The sequence below is a fragment of the Pogoniulus pusillus genome, chromosome 4 (assembly GCF_015220805.1).
Source record: "Pogoniulus pusillus isolate bPogPus1 chromosome 4, bPogPus1.pri, whole genome shotgun sequence".
In the NCBI taxonomy this organism is placed as follows: Eukaryota; Metazoa; Chordata; class Aves; order Piciformes; family Lybiidae; genus Pogoniulus; species Pogoniulus pusillus.
The window spans coordinates 20,871,202-20,888,706 of NC_087267.1; the positions used below are offsets into that span (position 1 = coordinate 20,871,202).

Sequence of the window (17,505 nt, forward strand, 5' to 3'; positions counted from 1 at the left end):
GGAGGAAGGGGGTAAGTAGAAAAGGGATCAAACCCAATCTCATCTTGAACTCAGTGAGGCTATGTTACAAAGGCAGATGGGACAGAGCATGGTTTAAACGTCTTTTAAGGCCAAGCTAAGGAGCTGCCAAAAGCTGACACTGAGGTGAAGCGTTAGCACTGTAAAAGAGCAGAATGCTTGTCACAGATCATTCACTGCATCTCCCAATCCAAAAGGTTTGATTAACCCAACTGGTCAGCATTAATTGGCACATTTCCTGCCACCCCCCCATCCCCCACCCCCACTGCTGCCATGTAACACTTGCTAACTTTGGCTTGGCCCACAGCTGGGTAAAACACAACTGCCCTTATGCCAAAGATGCTGCTGTGTTTAGAATGAATCATTTCTGAAGGAGAAACAGAAGGAAGTCAAGAAGGGAGAGGAGAATTTGGGAAAAAAAAATCAGAAAAATAAACAACAACAACAGAACCTCCACACAACCACCCCTCCCCCCCTCAAAAAAATAACCCCCAAAAACCAAATTAAACCAAAAAAACCCAAACAAAAAATAACCCCAAAAACCACCACCTGCTCTTCCGGCTGGCAAAATAAAGCATCTTCTTTCTTAGGTAGCAGCTACCACAGACAGCAAGAGTAAACAAAACTAACATACAGAGATCCAACAAACACTTCTGACTAATAACAGAGGTGACAGATCAGCAAAAATCCTTTTGCATTCAAAATGGTTCAATTGCTTTCGGGGGACCTTTGCCCGCTTTGCCCTACATCCCCTTTCCTCTCTTGCTCGGCAACCTTGTCGAGCCGTAACATCGCGCACACGATTCCTTTCTTACACCTAAAGAGCAACCAAAGGGGTTGTAGGCACCAGGTCAAAATCACACAGACAGGTACAACTCTGCTTTCTTCCCACGAATGCAGGCTTGCATTTTAGCTAGCTACTTTGTAATGCTTTGACAAGCATTTAATGATCATTGATAACATAATCAAACAGCAATTATCTGATACATTGTGGGGAATTCCCTTCTGTAGAATGTGGCAGGCACCAAAGGTGTTTCTTTTCTTTCGTTATTTCAGTTTTTGTTTCGTTTTCTAACCTAAAAGAGCTTTAAATAGGTTCTACGTGGGAGCAGATCGAAAGAAACAAACGAACAAACAAAAAAATCACTCTTAAAAAAAGAACCAATAACAAAAATAAAAGGGCTGGGGGACAAAATGTGACTTTCTGTGCTGATGTCCTCACAGGTTGATGTCTCTCACGTCTGTGGGAGTGCTGGCCTGGTCCAGTTCATCCACCATCTTGGAAGGATTGCTTTGCTGTTGCTGCTGCCGGACTTGCCTGAGGCTGTTTACTAGCACCGCCTCAATCTGTTCTTGACAAGCTTTAAGGCAGTCCTAGAGGACAAGAAAACAAAGTGTTCTATTAGAGGAGAATGGAGAGGGTGGGGTTTTGTTTCTCCTAATTGAGCAAGCAGAACTTGGAAGAGCATCCAGCTGGTATTCCCAAGGAGGACAAGGGAAGTTATTCTTCCCCTGTACTCAGCTCTGGTCAGGCCACAACTTGAGTCCTGTGTCCAGTTCTGGACTCCTCAATTCAAGAGAGATGTTGAGATCCTGAACATGTCCAGAGAAGGGCAACAAAGCTGGTGAGGGACCTGGAACACAAACCCTATGAGGAGAGGCTGAGGGAGCTGGGGGTGTGCAGCCTGCAGAAGAGGAGGCTCAGGGCTGACCTCATTGCTGTCTACAACTACCTGAAGGGAGGCTGTAGTCAGGTGGGAGTTGGTCTCTTCTCGCAGGCAGCCAGCAACAGAACAAGGGGACACAGTCTCAAGTTGTGCCAGGGGAGGTCTAGGCTGGATGTTAGGAGGAAGCTGTTGGCAGAGAGTGGTTGGCATTGGAATGGGCTGCCCAGGGAGGTGGTGGAGGTGTTGAAGAAAAGCCTGAATGAGGCACTTAGTGCCATGGTCTAGTTGACTTTATAGGGCTGGGTGCTAGGTTGGCCTGGATGATCTTGGAGGTCTCTTCCAACTTGGTTGGTTCTATGATTTTATGATATGATTCTATGAGGAGTGTTGGCTCTGATAAAAAATGAACTTGAATTCTCACAGATGATCACAGAATGAACCAGCCTGGAAAAGGCCTGTGAGATCATTGAGTCCAACCTGTCACCTAGCCCTTCTAATTAACTAAACCATGGCACCAAGTGCCTCATCCAGCCTCCTTAAATGTATCTAAACTGAATCTTAAAAGCTCATTTATTCTAAGAGCTGATTCCAGTTTTCTAAGCCATGGTGATTATTGGGTTCCACATACAGAATCACTGAGGTTGGAAACGACCTTCAAGATTATGGAGTACAGCTGTAATCCAGCTACCGTGACCACTAAACCATGTCCTGAAGCATCACATCTACAGCTTCTTGTAACACATCCAGGGATGGCAACTCCAACACCTCCCTGGACAGCCTGTTTCAACCTCTCACCACTCTCTCAGGAAAGAATCATAGAATCAGTCAGGATTGGAAGGGACCACAAGGATCATCTAGTTCCAACCCCCCTGCCATGGGCAGGGACATGTCACACTAGATCAGGGTGTCTAGAGCCTCATCCATCCTGGCCTTAAAACACCTCCAAGGATTGGGCTTTGACCATCTCCCTGAGCAACCCATTCCAGGCTCTCAACACCCTCATGGTGGAGAACTTCTTCCTAACATCCAATCTGAATCTATCAATTTCTACCAGCCTTACTCCAACCTCCTTTCAGGCAGCTGTAGAGAGCAGTAAGATTTTCCCTCAGCCTTATCTTTGCCATACTAAACAACCCCAGATCCCTCAGCCACTGTTCATATGATGCTCTCCAAACCTCTCCCCAGCCTCGTTGCTGGACACACTCCAGCATCTCAGTGTCTTTCCTGTACTGTGGTGCCCAGAACTGAACCCAGCACTCAAGCTGAGTACAGGGGCACCAGCACTGTGCACAAACTCCCTGGGTCAAACACCGCTAATGCTGTACTTATTAGACTCTTAATATCTCACCAGTGCTTGCTCATTTGTGTGGTCTTCTTGAGCAGGAACCCAAACTAATGCAAAAAGCAAAGGGCATGGTATAGGAATTTTTGAATTCACAGAATCACAGAGTATGTCTGCTTGGAAGAGACCTCCAGGCTTATCCAGTCCAACCCTCAATCCAGCACTAAAGAGTCAATACTAAACCACGTCCCTAAGCACCAGGTCCACAGGCTGCTTAAACACCTCCAGAGATGGTGACTCCAGCACTGCCCTAGGCAGACCATTCCAGTGTTTTGAGAACCCTCTCTGTGAAGAAGTTGTTTCCTAGCATCCAGCCTGAACTTCCCCCCTGGCAGAGCTTGGAGCCATTTTCTGTGCAGGATTAAGTGACTTGGGTGGGTCTTCACTACAGAAACCTGCAATTTGCCTTGTAAAATATCCAACATGTGCTGTACCAAAGTCACCCAGACAGAGGCACTTCAGTTTTAGTGTCAAGTAAACTGATAGTAGATCAAGGTGAAGGAGAAATTTTGAGGTCCCTGAAAAAGTGCAGTGCTCTGTCACTGAGTTTTTATCAGTCACACATTTGGGTCCCCAAATAAAAGGCAAAAAGAAAGTCTGATTTTCTGTGAAAATTTATGCAAGGGAGGAAGGAACGATGGCAACCCCTAACACACAGCCACAGCATTGTTCTCTGAGAGCATTCCAGAGATGAAAAGTGATTTCAGCAGCAGTGGAGGAGGTGCAGGGTAGGCTCCCATGTCTTTGGTCTGAGAGCAGGACTATTGAGACACACCTTGAGTACTGTGTCCAGTTCTGGACCCCTCAATTCAAAGAGATGTTGAGATACTCGAGTGCGTCCAGAAAAGGGCAACAATGCTGGTGAAAAGCCTGGAACACAAACCCTGTGAGGAGAGGCTGAGGGAGCTGAGGGTGTGCAGTCTGGAGAAGAGGAGGCTCAGGGGTGACCTCAGTGCTGTCTACAACTACCTGAAAGGGGGTTGTAGCCAGGTGGGGTTGGTCTCCTCTGCCAGGAAACCAGCAACAGAACAAGGAGACACAGTCTCAAGTTATACTGGAGGAGATCTAGGTTGGATGTCAGGAGGAAGTTGTTGGCAGAGAGAGTGATTGGCATTGGAATGGGCTGCCCAGGGAGGTGGTGGAGTCACTGTCCCTGGAGGTGTTGAAGCAAAGCCTGGCTGAGGCACTTAGTGCCATGGTTTAGTTGACTGGATAGGGCTGGGTGATAGGTTGGCCTGGATGATCTTGGAGATCTCTTCCAACCTGCTTGATTCTATGACTCTATTTTAACACTCCTGGCAAGAGTTTGCAGACAATATTAAAGCAAAGGCAGATACCAGAAAAAGATGCAACTCAAAAACACACAATCAAGCCTCAGAGATTGCTGCCATTACAAACTGTACTACACAGCACTTGGAGAAAGGGCGGGATACAGGACAGCAACAGAGATTTGGGAGCCCTGTGCATCAGGGGAACACAATGTATGAATATACAAATAAATATGAAGGATTCACCTCACTTCAAACAGACACAGCGACAGAGAAGGTGACTATTAAATCATTACAAGATGTTCCATACTCTTGATAGTTTGCTGCAAGATTAAATCATATGGAGGTGTGTTGTTTTTTTTCATGTGAGAGAAAGCAGTGACAAACACTTGGGTATAAAAGAAAATGAAAACCTAAACCTAAGCTGTGACTGTATAAACACAGTACCAATTAACCTGCAGCACACTGGGACTGTGAGAGTATCAATACAATACTGTGTAAGTGGGCAGGTGGTGCTATGACAAATGTAGGGTTTTTTTTTCCTAGAAGCAGTCCTGTGGAGTCCTTCTACAATACAGTAAAAAACAATACTGTAAAGTCACTGAAGCCTTGCCCTGTGTAAGAGCTGGGTCTCTTCTGAAGCCTTCAGACGGTAGAGAAGTGCAGCTGTGGCAGCAGGAGTTTTACAACAGAGTATCTCAACCAGAGCTGTGGCAGCAGGTGGCAGGGGCAGTGAGACTCAGTGCCACCACCACACTTTTCAGGCAGGGGAGCTTAAGAACCGAGCTGGGTGCCACCTTTCATGGGATGCTGCAGCTGCTTGTCAGCCTGAGGTCCCAGTAGGGGATAGGAGGGCAGCTCTGGGGAGCTGGGCTCTGCCTAGCAATGCCCACTTTCTCCAAGCAACACCAGGTAATTTAGAAGAGTCTGAAATAGTCATCATGAGTGGAGGCTTTAATTTGTCATCCGAGCCAGCCTGGGGAAACACGTCAGATGCAGAGTATCTGTTCCGCCGGTGACATTGACGTTGGTGATGTACGCAATTAGCTCCAGTAGGTCATGAACACCCACTGTTCTTGACTACTAGCCAGCAGCTGCTGCCTGCAAAATCATGTCTTCTCCTTGTCATGAAAAACTGTCCTGCTTAAATTAATGAAGCATCACAACCTTTCCATGAAGGTGCATCTGCCAAAGAGAGGCTGCGAGTGATGGCTTTTCAGACTCAGTGAAAGGAGCTTGGATGAAATCCTGTCTTTATAAAGACAAAAATATTCACAGGATCAGGCCAGCTAAATCCAGAGTGAGATGTCACTGAAACCTCCTGAGTCTGTTCCCTCAACACAGCTGACATGAGAGCTGGATTCAGAGAGCTGGGGACTGTAGGACTGCCCCTGAAAAAGCTGCTGTGGTGAGGTTAGCTGGCCTGCAGCCACAGCACACCTAGCCCAGCACAGCTCCACTCTAAGCAAAGTCTCAAATCACTGGAGCTAAACTTTCCCACACTTTGCCCTCTGCCTCAGACTGGTGGGGTTTTCTTTGGTTGTTTCTTTTTCATGGAAGGGGAGAAACCACAACGAAGTTAAGTGCTATTATTTCCAAGAAAAGAGTTAAGGAGAGCAAGTGACTTCACTAACATTAGCCAGCTCTTAACTGAAGTCTCCAATTGTTGTATTTTTTGGAGAAGATGAAGTGTAATCACAATTTGGCATGGCAGATGGAGAGGTAGGTCAGATGCCTTTTGATATCCTCAAGAATAGAACAGAATAGAATAGGATAGAATCAAACAGGTTGGAAGAGACCTCCAAGATCATCCAGCCCAACCTATCATCCAGCCCTATCCAGTCAACTAAACCATGGCACTAAGTGCCTCAGCCAGGCTTTTACTGAACACCTCCAGGGATGGTGACTCCACCACCTCCCTGGGCAGCCCATTCCAATGCCAATCACTCTCTCTGTGAAGAACTTTCTCCTAACATCCAGCCTAGACCTCCCCTGGCACAACTTGAGACTGTGCCCCCTTGTTCTATTGCTGGTTGTCTGGGAGAAGAGAATAACCTCCACCTGGCTACAACCTCCCTTCAGGTAGAGGGAGACCGCAGAAATGCAGCCTGAGGCTAGCAAAGATACACGGGTCAGGAAATCCTGCATTCATTCAGAGCCCTGATGATCAAGGAGGTTTGTGCTTCGGAGGAAGGCAGCTGCCTTCCCCATTTGCATCTAAGCCTGACTGAGCACAGAAGAGACCTGGCAGAGGGAGGGCACGAAAGTCACCTTCCAGTCCAGGCACCCACATTTCCCTACTCTGGAAATCAGGTTATAGGAAAAATGGGACTTCTGTCCCATAGCACTAGCACAGAGCCAGAACACAAACAGAGCATGACTCCAAAGGAAGCTGGGACACAGGTTTGGCTAAGGTGGACTGGAGAGCACTGAGCATGGAATGCAGGGGACTGGCTGTAGGCTCCTCATCTCTGAGATGATTAAGGGAATGGAACATCTCTGTTACTAGGGGAGACTAGAACTGCTTGAGAGAGTCCAGCACAGAGCCACAAAGATGATGGAGTGGAACATCTCTCTTACAAGGGCAGACTGAGGCAGCTGAGACTCTCTAGCTCAGAGAGGAGGAGCATGAGGGGTGACCTCATTCATGATGATAAAGATGTAAAGAGTGCCAAGAGGATGAAGCCAGGCTTTGCCAAGATGCCCAGTGACAGGACAAGGGGCAATTGGTGGAAGCTGAAGCATAGGAAGTTCCATGGAAACATGAGGAGGATTTTTTTTCCACTGTGAGGGTGATGGAACCCTGAGTTGTGTAGTCTCCCTCCAGAGATATTCAAAACTCATCTGGATGCATTCCTTTGTGATCTGCTAGAGGTGGTCCTGCTCTGGCAGGGGCATAGAACTGGATGAGCTTCCAAAGTCCCCTCCAGCTTCTAGCATTCTGTGACTCTGACTGATTCTTCTTACTCCCAAACCCAGAGCACCTGGGTTTTGTTGTGAGTCTCCTCCCATCCCAGCTGTGACTACTTTGCCCTCCCTGCACACTCCACACTCCCCTTTTTAATGGCCCCAGGAAAGGCAGAAGCCTCAAGCTGTGCCCAGCTGGGCAGAGGGATCCTCCTTCTCCTCCCATCATTGGTGAATCTCCATGGTGTGCACTGGGTGAATGGTGGCCCTCTAGGTTAGTCAGGATAGTGAGTTGATAATCACTCTAACATCACCCATGGATGCTGGCTGAGCCTTCTTCCTTAGGCTGAACTCCTCTCTGTCTAGCTGCTGCTTTCTGCTCACTTGTAAAGCTGCAACAATGGCAGGAATTAATCTGTTAAACGTTTAGAGAAGCATTGAATGAGCAGGGAGAGAATGCCTGAGAATCCCTAACGAGGAACATGGAATAAAGCTCCAGTCCCTTTGATGCTCTCTTATATCAGGATGGCTCAAACTCTGTCCTGTTCTGTAACCAAGTTAAGACTAGGTAGTGCACTGTTCTGTGTGCTTTAAATTAGTTGGCTTCTTTGTCTTGAAGCAGAGGCTGAATTTTGAGGAGGAAAACATAATGACTCTGCCACTTCTGCTCTGGTGAGACCTCACCTGCAGTACTGTGTCCAGCTCTGGAGGCCTCAACACAGGAAGGACATGGACCTGATGGAGCAGGTCCAGAGGAGGCTTATGAAAGTGATCAGAGGTTGGAACACCTCTGCTGCGAGGACAGGCTGAGGGAGCTGGGGTTGCTGAGCCTGGAGAAGAGAAGGCTCCAGGGACATCTAATAGCAAGCAGCCTTCCAGTACCTGAAAGGGACCAACAAGAAGGCTGCAGAGGGACTGCTTATGAAGACCTGCAGCGATAGGACAAGGGGCAAGGGTGGGAAACTAGAAAAGAGCAGATTTAGTGTGGATCTTAGGAAAAAGTTCTTTATATTGAGGGTGGTTGAGAAGTGGAACCAAGTTGCTTAGACAGGTGGTTAAGGCCCCTTCCCTGGAGACATTCAAAGTGAGACTTGATGGCGTTTTGATCTAGTTGCATGTAGGATGATTAACCAATGCCCCATTCAATCCACACCAGCTTTTTCCATCACTGAGCTGGAGACAAAATCCTCTCATGTCCTTGCTGACTGCAGGAAGAGTTGGACTAGGTGATCTTCAGAGGTCAGTTCCAACCTGGGTGATTCTATGATGACCCTACCACCTATATGAGGCAGCAGGTGCCAATTTCATTGGCTTGATGAGTTTGGGTTGTGAGTGGCTTGTGATAGACATGCCAGCCTTGAGCTGGCTGTGGATTACAGTGTGAAGAGCACAGGCACAAGCAGACAGCACTACACCTTCCTGAAGCCATCAAAAACTGCTCAGTAATGGTAGCAAGATGAAAGAAAAAAAAAAAAAGTAAATATGTGTGAAAGAACAATGAACAATTTCCATTCAGAACTATGGAGCACCTGAAATGCCATGTCAGCTCAGTGGGAAGCAGATAAACTGTGTAGTGAAGACACAACCACTCAAAACAGCAGCATGGCTGTGCTGGAAAACAGTGGTCTCTGTGCCTGGCCCCTACATCTCCTGCCCTGAGATAGGACAGTAGCTCCTCCCAGTGCCCAGGTGTTGTGGAGGGCCTGTAGGCCCAAAAGCAGGCTTATTTATGCCTGCTCTGCCTGGACATGTCTCTCTGCCTGCACCAGGGGTAAATGAGCACAAATGGGCACAACAGACCGGGGCCATAAAGTCAGTTGCCCAGGACACCTGACTGTGTAAGCCCCCACATGCCCAGCTTGTGTCTCCCTGGTGTAAGCCCATGTGATTCCCATATTTGGGATAGTCCAGGCAAGTGCCTTTTGCATAGCATGGTAAGGTTTGGCTGACTGCCAACCTGACTGGTCATTCGAGTGGCCAATGAGACCATTAACTCTCAGCCCACAGTTAATAAATAGGGTACACAGGCTCAGGTGCAGCCTTCCCCACATTACCTGCTGCTCCGCCACATTGCTTGCCTGCCTGCCTTTAGCCAGCGTTAGACCCATGCTCAGACTGCACAGAATCCTGCCTCTGCACCTGGAGATCCTGCCTGTGTACCCCTGGAGAGAGAGCAGCCAGCAGCAAGGTCAGAGACTGCCATTTCCCCTGAAACCGGAGGATTCCAGCCTTAAAGTCCACAGACAGAGACCCTGAAGAATTGGACACTTGCAATAGGCTGTGACGTAGCCCCGGAGGGTGATTTCTTATCCAAATTGTGAGTAAATACTTGAAATACTTCTGTAATTTCTATTACCTCTTCCAGAAAGCAGAGAGCAGATTATAGTGCAACACACTCTCTCTGTGTTAATAGTTTCAATGTTTGCTAGTAATTAATAAGTTTCTGTAGATTTATATTTCCATAATGTCTTCATAACTGTGTAAAGAACAATTTAATATTAAAGTTCAGTGGTTGGGGGTGGCCAGAGTTGAAAATATTGGAAGTTAATAAATATATATATATATATATAGATTTATAAATATCCCCTCGCATTAATTGATTTCTCCCTTCTGCCACAGCCAGTGCACGGGCAGAATATCCCCCTCCGTGACACCAGTCTGCAGCTCTGGGCAGACCCATACTGGGAAGGAATTCTTCACTGTGATGGTCACAGAGCACTGGAACAGGCTGCCCAGGGAGGTTGTGGAGTCTCTTTCTCTTGGATGCCTTTCTGTGCAACCTGAGCTAGATTCTATGGCCCTGCTCTGGCATTGGGGCTGGACTTAATCATCTATGAAGGTCTCTTCCACCATTAACATCCTATGATCCTGTGACAGATAAGCAAAATTTAACCTTCCTCACTTTGTGAAGTTCTTCCCTTTCAGCAATAAAAAAGTAAGGAGAAAGGCTTCTCTGTCACCACTTTCCTGCTGTCACTAGCAAAGCTGGTTTTAATAAGGTGCAAATATGTACTTTTGTGTAGCTAGGTAATTAGTTTTGTTTTCTTATAGCAGGAGTTTGCTCTCCTATTATTGGGAGCTTAGTAATTCTCCAACCCTGGAATTGCTCATTTAAGGAGGAGAGCTGAACTAATTTCATGGCCTTTCTTCTGAAGCTCCTATCTGGCAAAACCAATCAGAAACTCAAATGAAGAAAATGTCCTGGGCAGGTTTTAAGTCTCCTGTAAGTATGCACCTGTTTGTGAGAGGGCAGTGGCAACAAGTTACTTCACAGAATCACAGAATGTCAGGGGCTGGAAGAGACCTCAGAGCTCATCTAGTCCAGCGTCCCCTGCAGAGCAGGATCACCTAGAGAAGATCACAGAGAACTCATCCAGGTGGGTTTTGAGTATCTCCAGAGAGGCAGACTCCATAAACCCCCTGGGCAGCCTGTTCTATCACTCTCACAGTGAAAAAACTCCTCCTTGTGTTTCCATGAAACTTCCTATGCCTCAACTTGCTCCCATTGCCCCTTGTGCTGTCACTGGGCATCACCCGGCAGAGCCTGGCTCCGTGCTCTTGGCACTCACCCTTTATGCATTTATAAACATGAATGAGGTCACCCCTCATGCTTCTCCTTTCCAGGCTATAGCCCCAGCTCCCTCAGGCTCTCCTTGAAAGAGAGATGTTCCATTCCTTTCATCATCTTTGTGGTTCTGTGCTCGACTCCCTCAAGCAGTTCCCTGAGGTCCTTCCTGAACTGAGTGGCCCAGAACTGGACACAGTACTCCAGATGTGACCTCACCAGAGTAGAGGGGAAGAAGACACTCTCTCGACCTACTAACCTCAGCCCTTCTAATACACCCCAAAATTCCATTGCCCCTCCTGCCCACTAGAGCACATTTCTGGCTCATGGTCAACCTCCCAACCAGTAGGACCCCAGATCCTTTTCTCCTTCAATGTCTTCCAACAGGTCAGTCCCCAATCTACTGATCCCTAGGGGTTGACACACTTCAAGTGTCAAGACATTTTCAAATGGGAGAAAGACCAAGGACAGCAGTTTGGAGACTCTTGTAACAGACTACATTCATAATGTGCTCCTTTTTTTGGGGGGGAGGGTGATGGTGGTGTAAGAATTTCTTTAGAACACAGTGGTGCACAATTCCAAAACAGCCTGTCTTTAAGCTAGCTATTTTCCAAGCAGCTTCAGACTGGAGAACTTAATGAGGCAATTTCCTTACAGCCAGGCTCGGGGAAGGAAGGGTGGTGACACACGGAAGGTAAGACTTGAGCATTCGGAGCCAACTTTGTCTTTTTCTACACGGCCTCATGGATGATTTCTTACAATGTTATTCTGCAGACTCCTGGTGGTCAATATGAGGGCCAGAGCAATCCTTGTTATCAATACAGACTGGGGGAGGAGGTGGTAAAAAGTAAGCAGCCCTGTGGGAAAGGACCTGGGGGTGCTGATGGATGAAAAGCTGGACACAGGCAGACAGTGTGAGCTTGCAGCCCAGAAGGCCAATGGCAGCCTGGGCTGCATCAAAAGTTGCATTCCCACCAGATCTAGAGAGGGGATTATGCCACTTTACTGTGCTCTGGTGATATCCCACCTGGAGTGCTGCACCCCAGTCTGGAAGGACATGGACCTGTTGGAATGGGTCCAGAGGAGGGCCATAAAAATGATCAGGTGCTTAAAGCACCTCTGCTATGGGGACAGGCTGAGGGAGCTGGGGTTGTTCAGCCTGGAGAAGACTCCAGGCAGACGTAATAGCAGACTGCCAGTACCTGAAGGGAGCCTCCAGGAATACGGTAGAGGGACAGTTTGCAGATGCCTCCAGTGATAGGACAAGGGGCAACAGTTGTAAACCAAAGAGATTTAGATTAGATGTTAGGGACAAGTTCTTTAGCATGAGGGTGGTGGAACACTGGAAGAGGTTGCCCACGGAGGTAGTTAAGGCCCCATCCCTGGAGATAGTAAAAGTGAGGCTTGACAAGTTGAGATCTAGTTGAGGATGCCTCTGACTGCAGAGCAGGTCCATTTTGGAGGTCCCTTCTAACCCAAACTGTTCTATGATTCTAAACAAACCTCACTTATCTGTAGTATGTCCAGCAAATGTCCTTTGACATGACTGCAATGCACTGAAGCAGTGGTCCTAGATTTTGCAACACAGGGACTGGGCAATTCCTTCAGAATATTGTTGGGTTGCCTTTGCTGTTTTATAAGGTCTTTCAAGTGTGTGTCACATGGATCAACTTCCCCATTCCTCTCTACAGGCTAGTAGTTTTAATGATTAAAATAGCTCAGGTACTTTCCATTCCATAGTTTTATTTTTACTTCAGCATCCACAGAACTAAGAAGGCAATGAACTGTGGGGGGTTCTATTTGGTGGTGGTTGGTTGGTTGTTTTATTTTTCATGAATTTCTTCATCCCTTCATCCCATAGGTGATTTTACAAGCACCCTTGAAGTGCATTTGAGTGTGTCTGATGAGAAGTACTCTCAGGGCTGGGATGGAAATGCTGGCAGTGCAAATGACTGGAAGGAAGAATCGGCAGCATTATGGCAAGGATCTACTTATCTGAGCATGTCAATATCCATTCATGACAAGAAAACTCAAGCACTCAAAGATCCTGCAAAGTATTACAGATAATTGATTTCCTGGAATTTTTCAACACCTCCATAATAAATATGCCCACTGTTGTCCCCCAGCTTTGAGCTTTAAAATGTTCATGGTGCATTGGCAAACTGTTAGAGGAAATATCCAACTCAACCAACAGCCTGTTCTTGCACTGGTGATCAGTGGAATTTTCAGTCCTGCTCTGATGTCTGGAACTACTTCATCAATTGCTCCAGCTTTACTGAGTCCCTGGCTGCATCTGAAATACTGTGTGCAGTTCTGAGTCCCTCAGCTCAAGAAGGACCTCTGGGAACTGCTTGAGAGAGTCCAGTGCAGAGCTACCAAGACTGAGGGAACTGGGGCTTGGAGCTTGGGGTAGAGGAGCCTTAGGGGTGACCTCATTCATATTTATAAAGATGTACAGGGCAGTGTCAGGAGCAGGGAGCCAGGCTCTGCTCAGGGATGTCCAGTGACAGGACAAGGGGCAATGGGTACAAGCTGGAGCAGAAGAGGTGCCATGGGAACAGAAGGAGCAACTTTTTCACTATGAGGGTGCCAGAGCCCAGGAGCAGGCTGCCCAGAGAGGTTGTGGAGTCTCCTTCTCTGGAGACATTCCAGACCCACCTGGATGTGTCTGCCTACTCTACATGATCCTCTTCTGGCAGGGAGGTTGAACTGCATGATCTTCTGAGGTCACTTCCATTGTGGCCTGTGACATTTTGTGTGCTTCTACATAAACAGCTGCAAGCCATCTTTTCCAGCTTGCAAGTTCACAACTGGACTGGACAATTATTTTCATTTTTAAAAAGGTGAAGGTATTGAGAAGGTATTCTACAGCTCTTTTAGTAACTTGGCTTGGGTTTCTGCCATAGACTTTAGCCATTTTCAAAGTCTTCCTTGATGTCCCACCCAAACTGAGACATGGCACCTTTCAGATCACAGAACATCAGAGGTTGGAAGTGACCTCTGGAGACTGAGTCCAATGTCCCTGCCAAAAGCAGGATCCCCTAGGGTAGTTCACACAGGAACACATCCAGGCAGGTTTCGAATGTCTCCAGAGAAGGAAAATCCACAACTCCCCTGGGCAGCCTGTTCCAGGGCTCTGTCACCCTCACTGTAAAGAAGTTTTTCCTCATGTAGAGATGAAACCTTCTATGCTCCAGTTTGTATCCATTGCTCCTTCTGTTATTGCTGCTGACTACCAAAAAGAGATTGGCCCCAGGCACTTGACACCCACCCTTCAGATACTTGTACACATTGATCAGATCCCCTCTCACTCTTCTCTCCAGACTAAACAGTCCCAGGGCTCTCAATCTCTTTCGAGGGGGGAGATGCTCAAGTCCCCCAGTCATCCTTGTGGCTCTCCACTGGACTTTCTCCAGAAGGTCCCTTTCTCCCTTGAACTGGGGAGTCCAAAACTGGATGCAGTATTCCAGGTGTAGTCTCCCCAGGGCAGAGGTGAGGGAGAGAAGAACCTCCCCAGCCCTGCTGGCCACACTTTTCCTGATGTGCCCCAAGATGCCATTGGCTCTCAGCCACAAGGGCACACTTATGTCCCATGCAGAACTTGCTGCCCACCAGCAGTCTAAGGTCTTTCTCCACGGAGTTGCTTTTCAGCAGGGCAGCCTTTAGCCTGTGCTGGTGTCTGGGTTTATTCCTCCCCAGCTGCAGGACCCTGCAACTGTTGCTGCTAAACTTCACAATCTTTCCTTCAGTCAGCTCTCAGCCTGTCCAGATCTTGTTGACAATGATGACAGGTGCCAATTGTTTCTGCATCAGCTCACACCACAACTGAGTGGCAGCACACCATCTTCTCCACAAAGAAAAGTATAATTTCTTTCTAATGTAGACAGCAGAGGGCTATCACAAGAAGGTAAACTACTTAAACCACACATATTTTCTTCCTTTCTCTGTTTTGAATCAATTCAGTGCTTCTGTGACCTAAGGTTACTGCAGTTCCCTTTTACTGCACCTACTCCCATGACACCAACCACTTGAAGCTAGATTTAAACCTCCAGATTGCATTTCACATCCAGGTAAGACCAAAAAAACCCAGAGTGCACCCCTATATATACTGGTCATGCAACACCCAGGTGTGTTAGAAGTGGTGAACTTAGCTCCACAGTGCTTTTTGTACCACTGTTTATAGATTCCCTTTCTACAACTCAGTTTCAGCCTTTCCTGGGAGAAGAAGGAAGAAAGCTTAGCCAAGGAGCCTCCTAATGCTTGTCTACTTATCAAAAACTGAACTTAGGTAAACATCTGGGTACATGGAAACTGGTTTGAGGCTTGCAGCCATCCAGATTTTGCCCATCCAAGATGGCACTCATTTGGGAGAGTCCAGAGAAAATGTGCTAGGACAGCATGTAAGGGAGAAACCAAAGACTGAAAAAAATTTCTCTGTGACAAGGCTGCATTTTAATTCTGTTAAGTTTAAATATTGCTTAAGCCTTGAAAACATCTTGGCCTTATGGTGAGGTGTTGTGCATCAGCAACCATGGAGTAAATAAATTTCCCAAGGGCTTTTCAAAGCCAAACCACAACCCTGCCCCTCCCTTACAACCAGCTGCAGAAGAGTGACAGTAGGGCTGTTGTGTGTAACTTAGGTGTTAAAGGCTGGTTGGGTTCCCACATATGCACAAATTACATCACAAATTGCTATTAATGGCTCTTGTCTCTTCCTCTGTCTTATAACTAATCCATACAATCATAGAACGTTCTTACTTGATTGCTTCTTTCTTTGTAGGACTTAGGGACGTTTTGCAGCTTGAAGAATTGCAGAACATTAGTGGTTGTAAGGGACTTTCAGAGATCATCCAGTCCAATCTAGGGTAGTCTGCACAGGAATGCATCCAGACAGGTCTTGAAAGTCTCCAGAGAAGGAGACTGCACAACCTCTCTGGGCAGCCTGTTCCAGAGCTCTGTCACTCTCACTGTGAAGAAGTTTCTTCTCATGTTGAGGTAAAACCTTCTGTGTTCCAGTTTGTATCCATTGCTCCTTGTCTTATTGCTGCTGACCAGTGAAAAGAGATTGGCCCCCTCCACTTGACACCTGCTCCTCAGATACTGATACACATTGATCAGTTCTCCTCTCTAGACTAAACAGCAACCAGTTTCTCAATCTCTTTTTGTAGGGGAGATGCTCAAGCCCGCAAATCACCCTCATGGCTCTCCACTGGACTCTCTCTAGCAGGTCCCTGGTCTCTCTTGAACTGGGAAGTCCAAAACTGGACAGAGTATTCCAGGTGTGGTCTCACCAGGGCAAAGCAGAAACCAGAAAAGAACTTTTTTTTTAAGGTGCAGGGCCTGGCATGATAAACAGAAAAGATGCTGGAGATACTCTTCACTGGTCATCACAGAATGTCAGGGATTGGAAGGGGTATTAAAAGATCATCCACTCCAACCCTCCTGCCAGAGCAGAACCACCTAGAGTGGGTCACCTAGGAATGCATCCAGGTGGGTTTTGAATGTGTCCAGAGAAGGAGACTTCATAATCCCTCTGGTCAGTCTGCTACAGGGCTCTGTCACTCTCACAATGAAAAAGTTTCTCCCTGTGTTCCCATGGAACCTCCTCTGCTCCAGCTTGCACCCAATGCCCCTTGTCCTGTCTTTGGACACCACTGAGCAGATCCTGGCTTTGTCCTCCTGACACTAACCCACACATCTTTATAAACATTAATGAGGTCACCTCTCAGGCTCCTCCTCTCCAAGCTAAACAGACCCAGGTCCCTCAGCGTTTCTCCATAAGGGAGGTGTTCCACTCCCTTATCATCTACTGTATGCACTGCATGGATATCTAAGAAAGGAGCAACTAAAAATGCATTAAAGAGTTGGGATTTACATAAATTCTAGCATGGAATATGTCTACTCCTAGATACAAAAGACAGCTGGATTCCTCCACTGGCTCATATTTAAGGTCCAATTCAAACCTCTCCAAAGCACATGCCTCACTGTTGACATAAACAGGGATTCCTTCCCAAAGCAGAGCCTTCCTGTGCTGAGCACTGGCCTTCAGCTCCCTGATGTTCTCCAAAACAGCCTGAGAAGCTGCTGTGGGAATATTCATTCCCCTTTACTGTATCTTGGTGATCTCACATCTCATGGATGTCGCCGTTTCAAAACAGAAATATTTTCCCTCTAGATTGTGTCTATTTTTGCTACTGCAATAAAGAGCCTCAATTAAAGACCTTAAAGACCTGTGTCTCTGTTTTTCCATCTGCAAGTGCAAGAAAGCAGTAACTTACAGTTTCACAGGGTACCTACTGCATGCAGGCTAACAAGGACATCACGCCTGAAAACTTGTATCTCATCTGGGCCAGAATCTCTCCACCGACTGTGGCTACTTTACTAGAAGAACACAATCTAGAAGATGCCTCACATTAAACACCTGAAAGATGGCACATTTCTTGCCCCAGTCACAGAATTAGCCAGGCTAGAAAAGACCTTCGAGATCGCTGAGTCCAACCTACCACCTAACACCTTCTACTTAACTAAACCCTGGTGCCAAATGCCTCGTCCCATGTCTTTTTAAACACCTCCAGGGACAATCATTTGGTCTTTTTAGCACTTTCAGCAGTGTGCTTTCTAGATTCAGTTCCACTTCAGCAGTCATTTTGTTGGTTTCCTGTTGCTCATGTGGATGTTTCTCATAGCAACAGGAGACAGCAGTGCTGTCAGAACTGGAAAAAGTGAGCATGAAGACAA

At 47.0% G+C, this 17,505-nt stretch overlaps 1 protein-coding gene across 4 annotated transcripts in view; it reads right to left on the bottom strand.

The window, feature by feature from the left end:
• Positions 1-580: 580 nt before the first annotated feature.
• Positions 581-17,505, bottom strand: part of CCND2 (cyclin D2) — a 48,326-nt gene continuing 31,401 nt past the window's right edge. For all 4 annotated transcript variants that reach the window (XM_064142348.1, XM_064142355.1, XM_064142354.1 and 1 more), the window contains one exon: positions 581-1,392. In XM_064142348.1, coding sequence (XP_063998418.1) covers positions 1,237-1,392 — 156 coding nt within the window. In that variant the 3' untranslated portion in view covers positions 581-1,236. The remainder of the gene's footprint in view (positions 1,393-17,505) is intronic.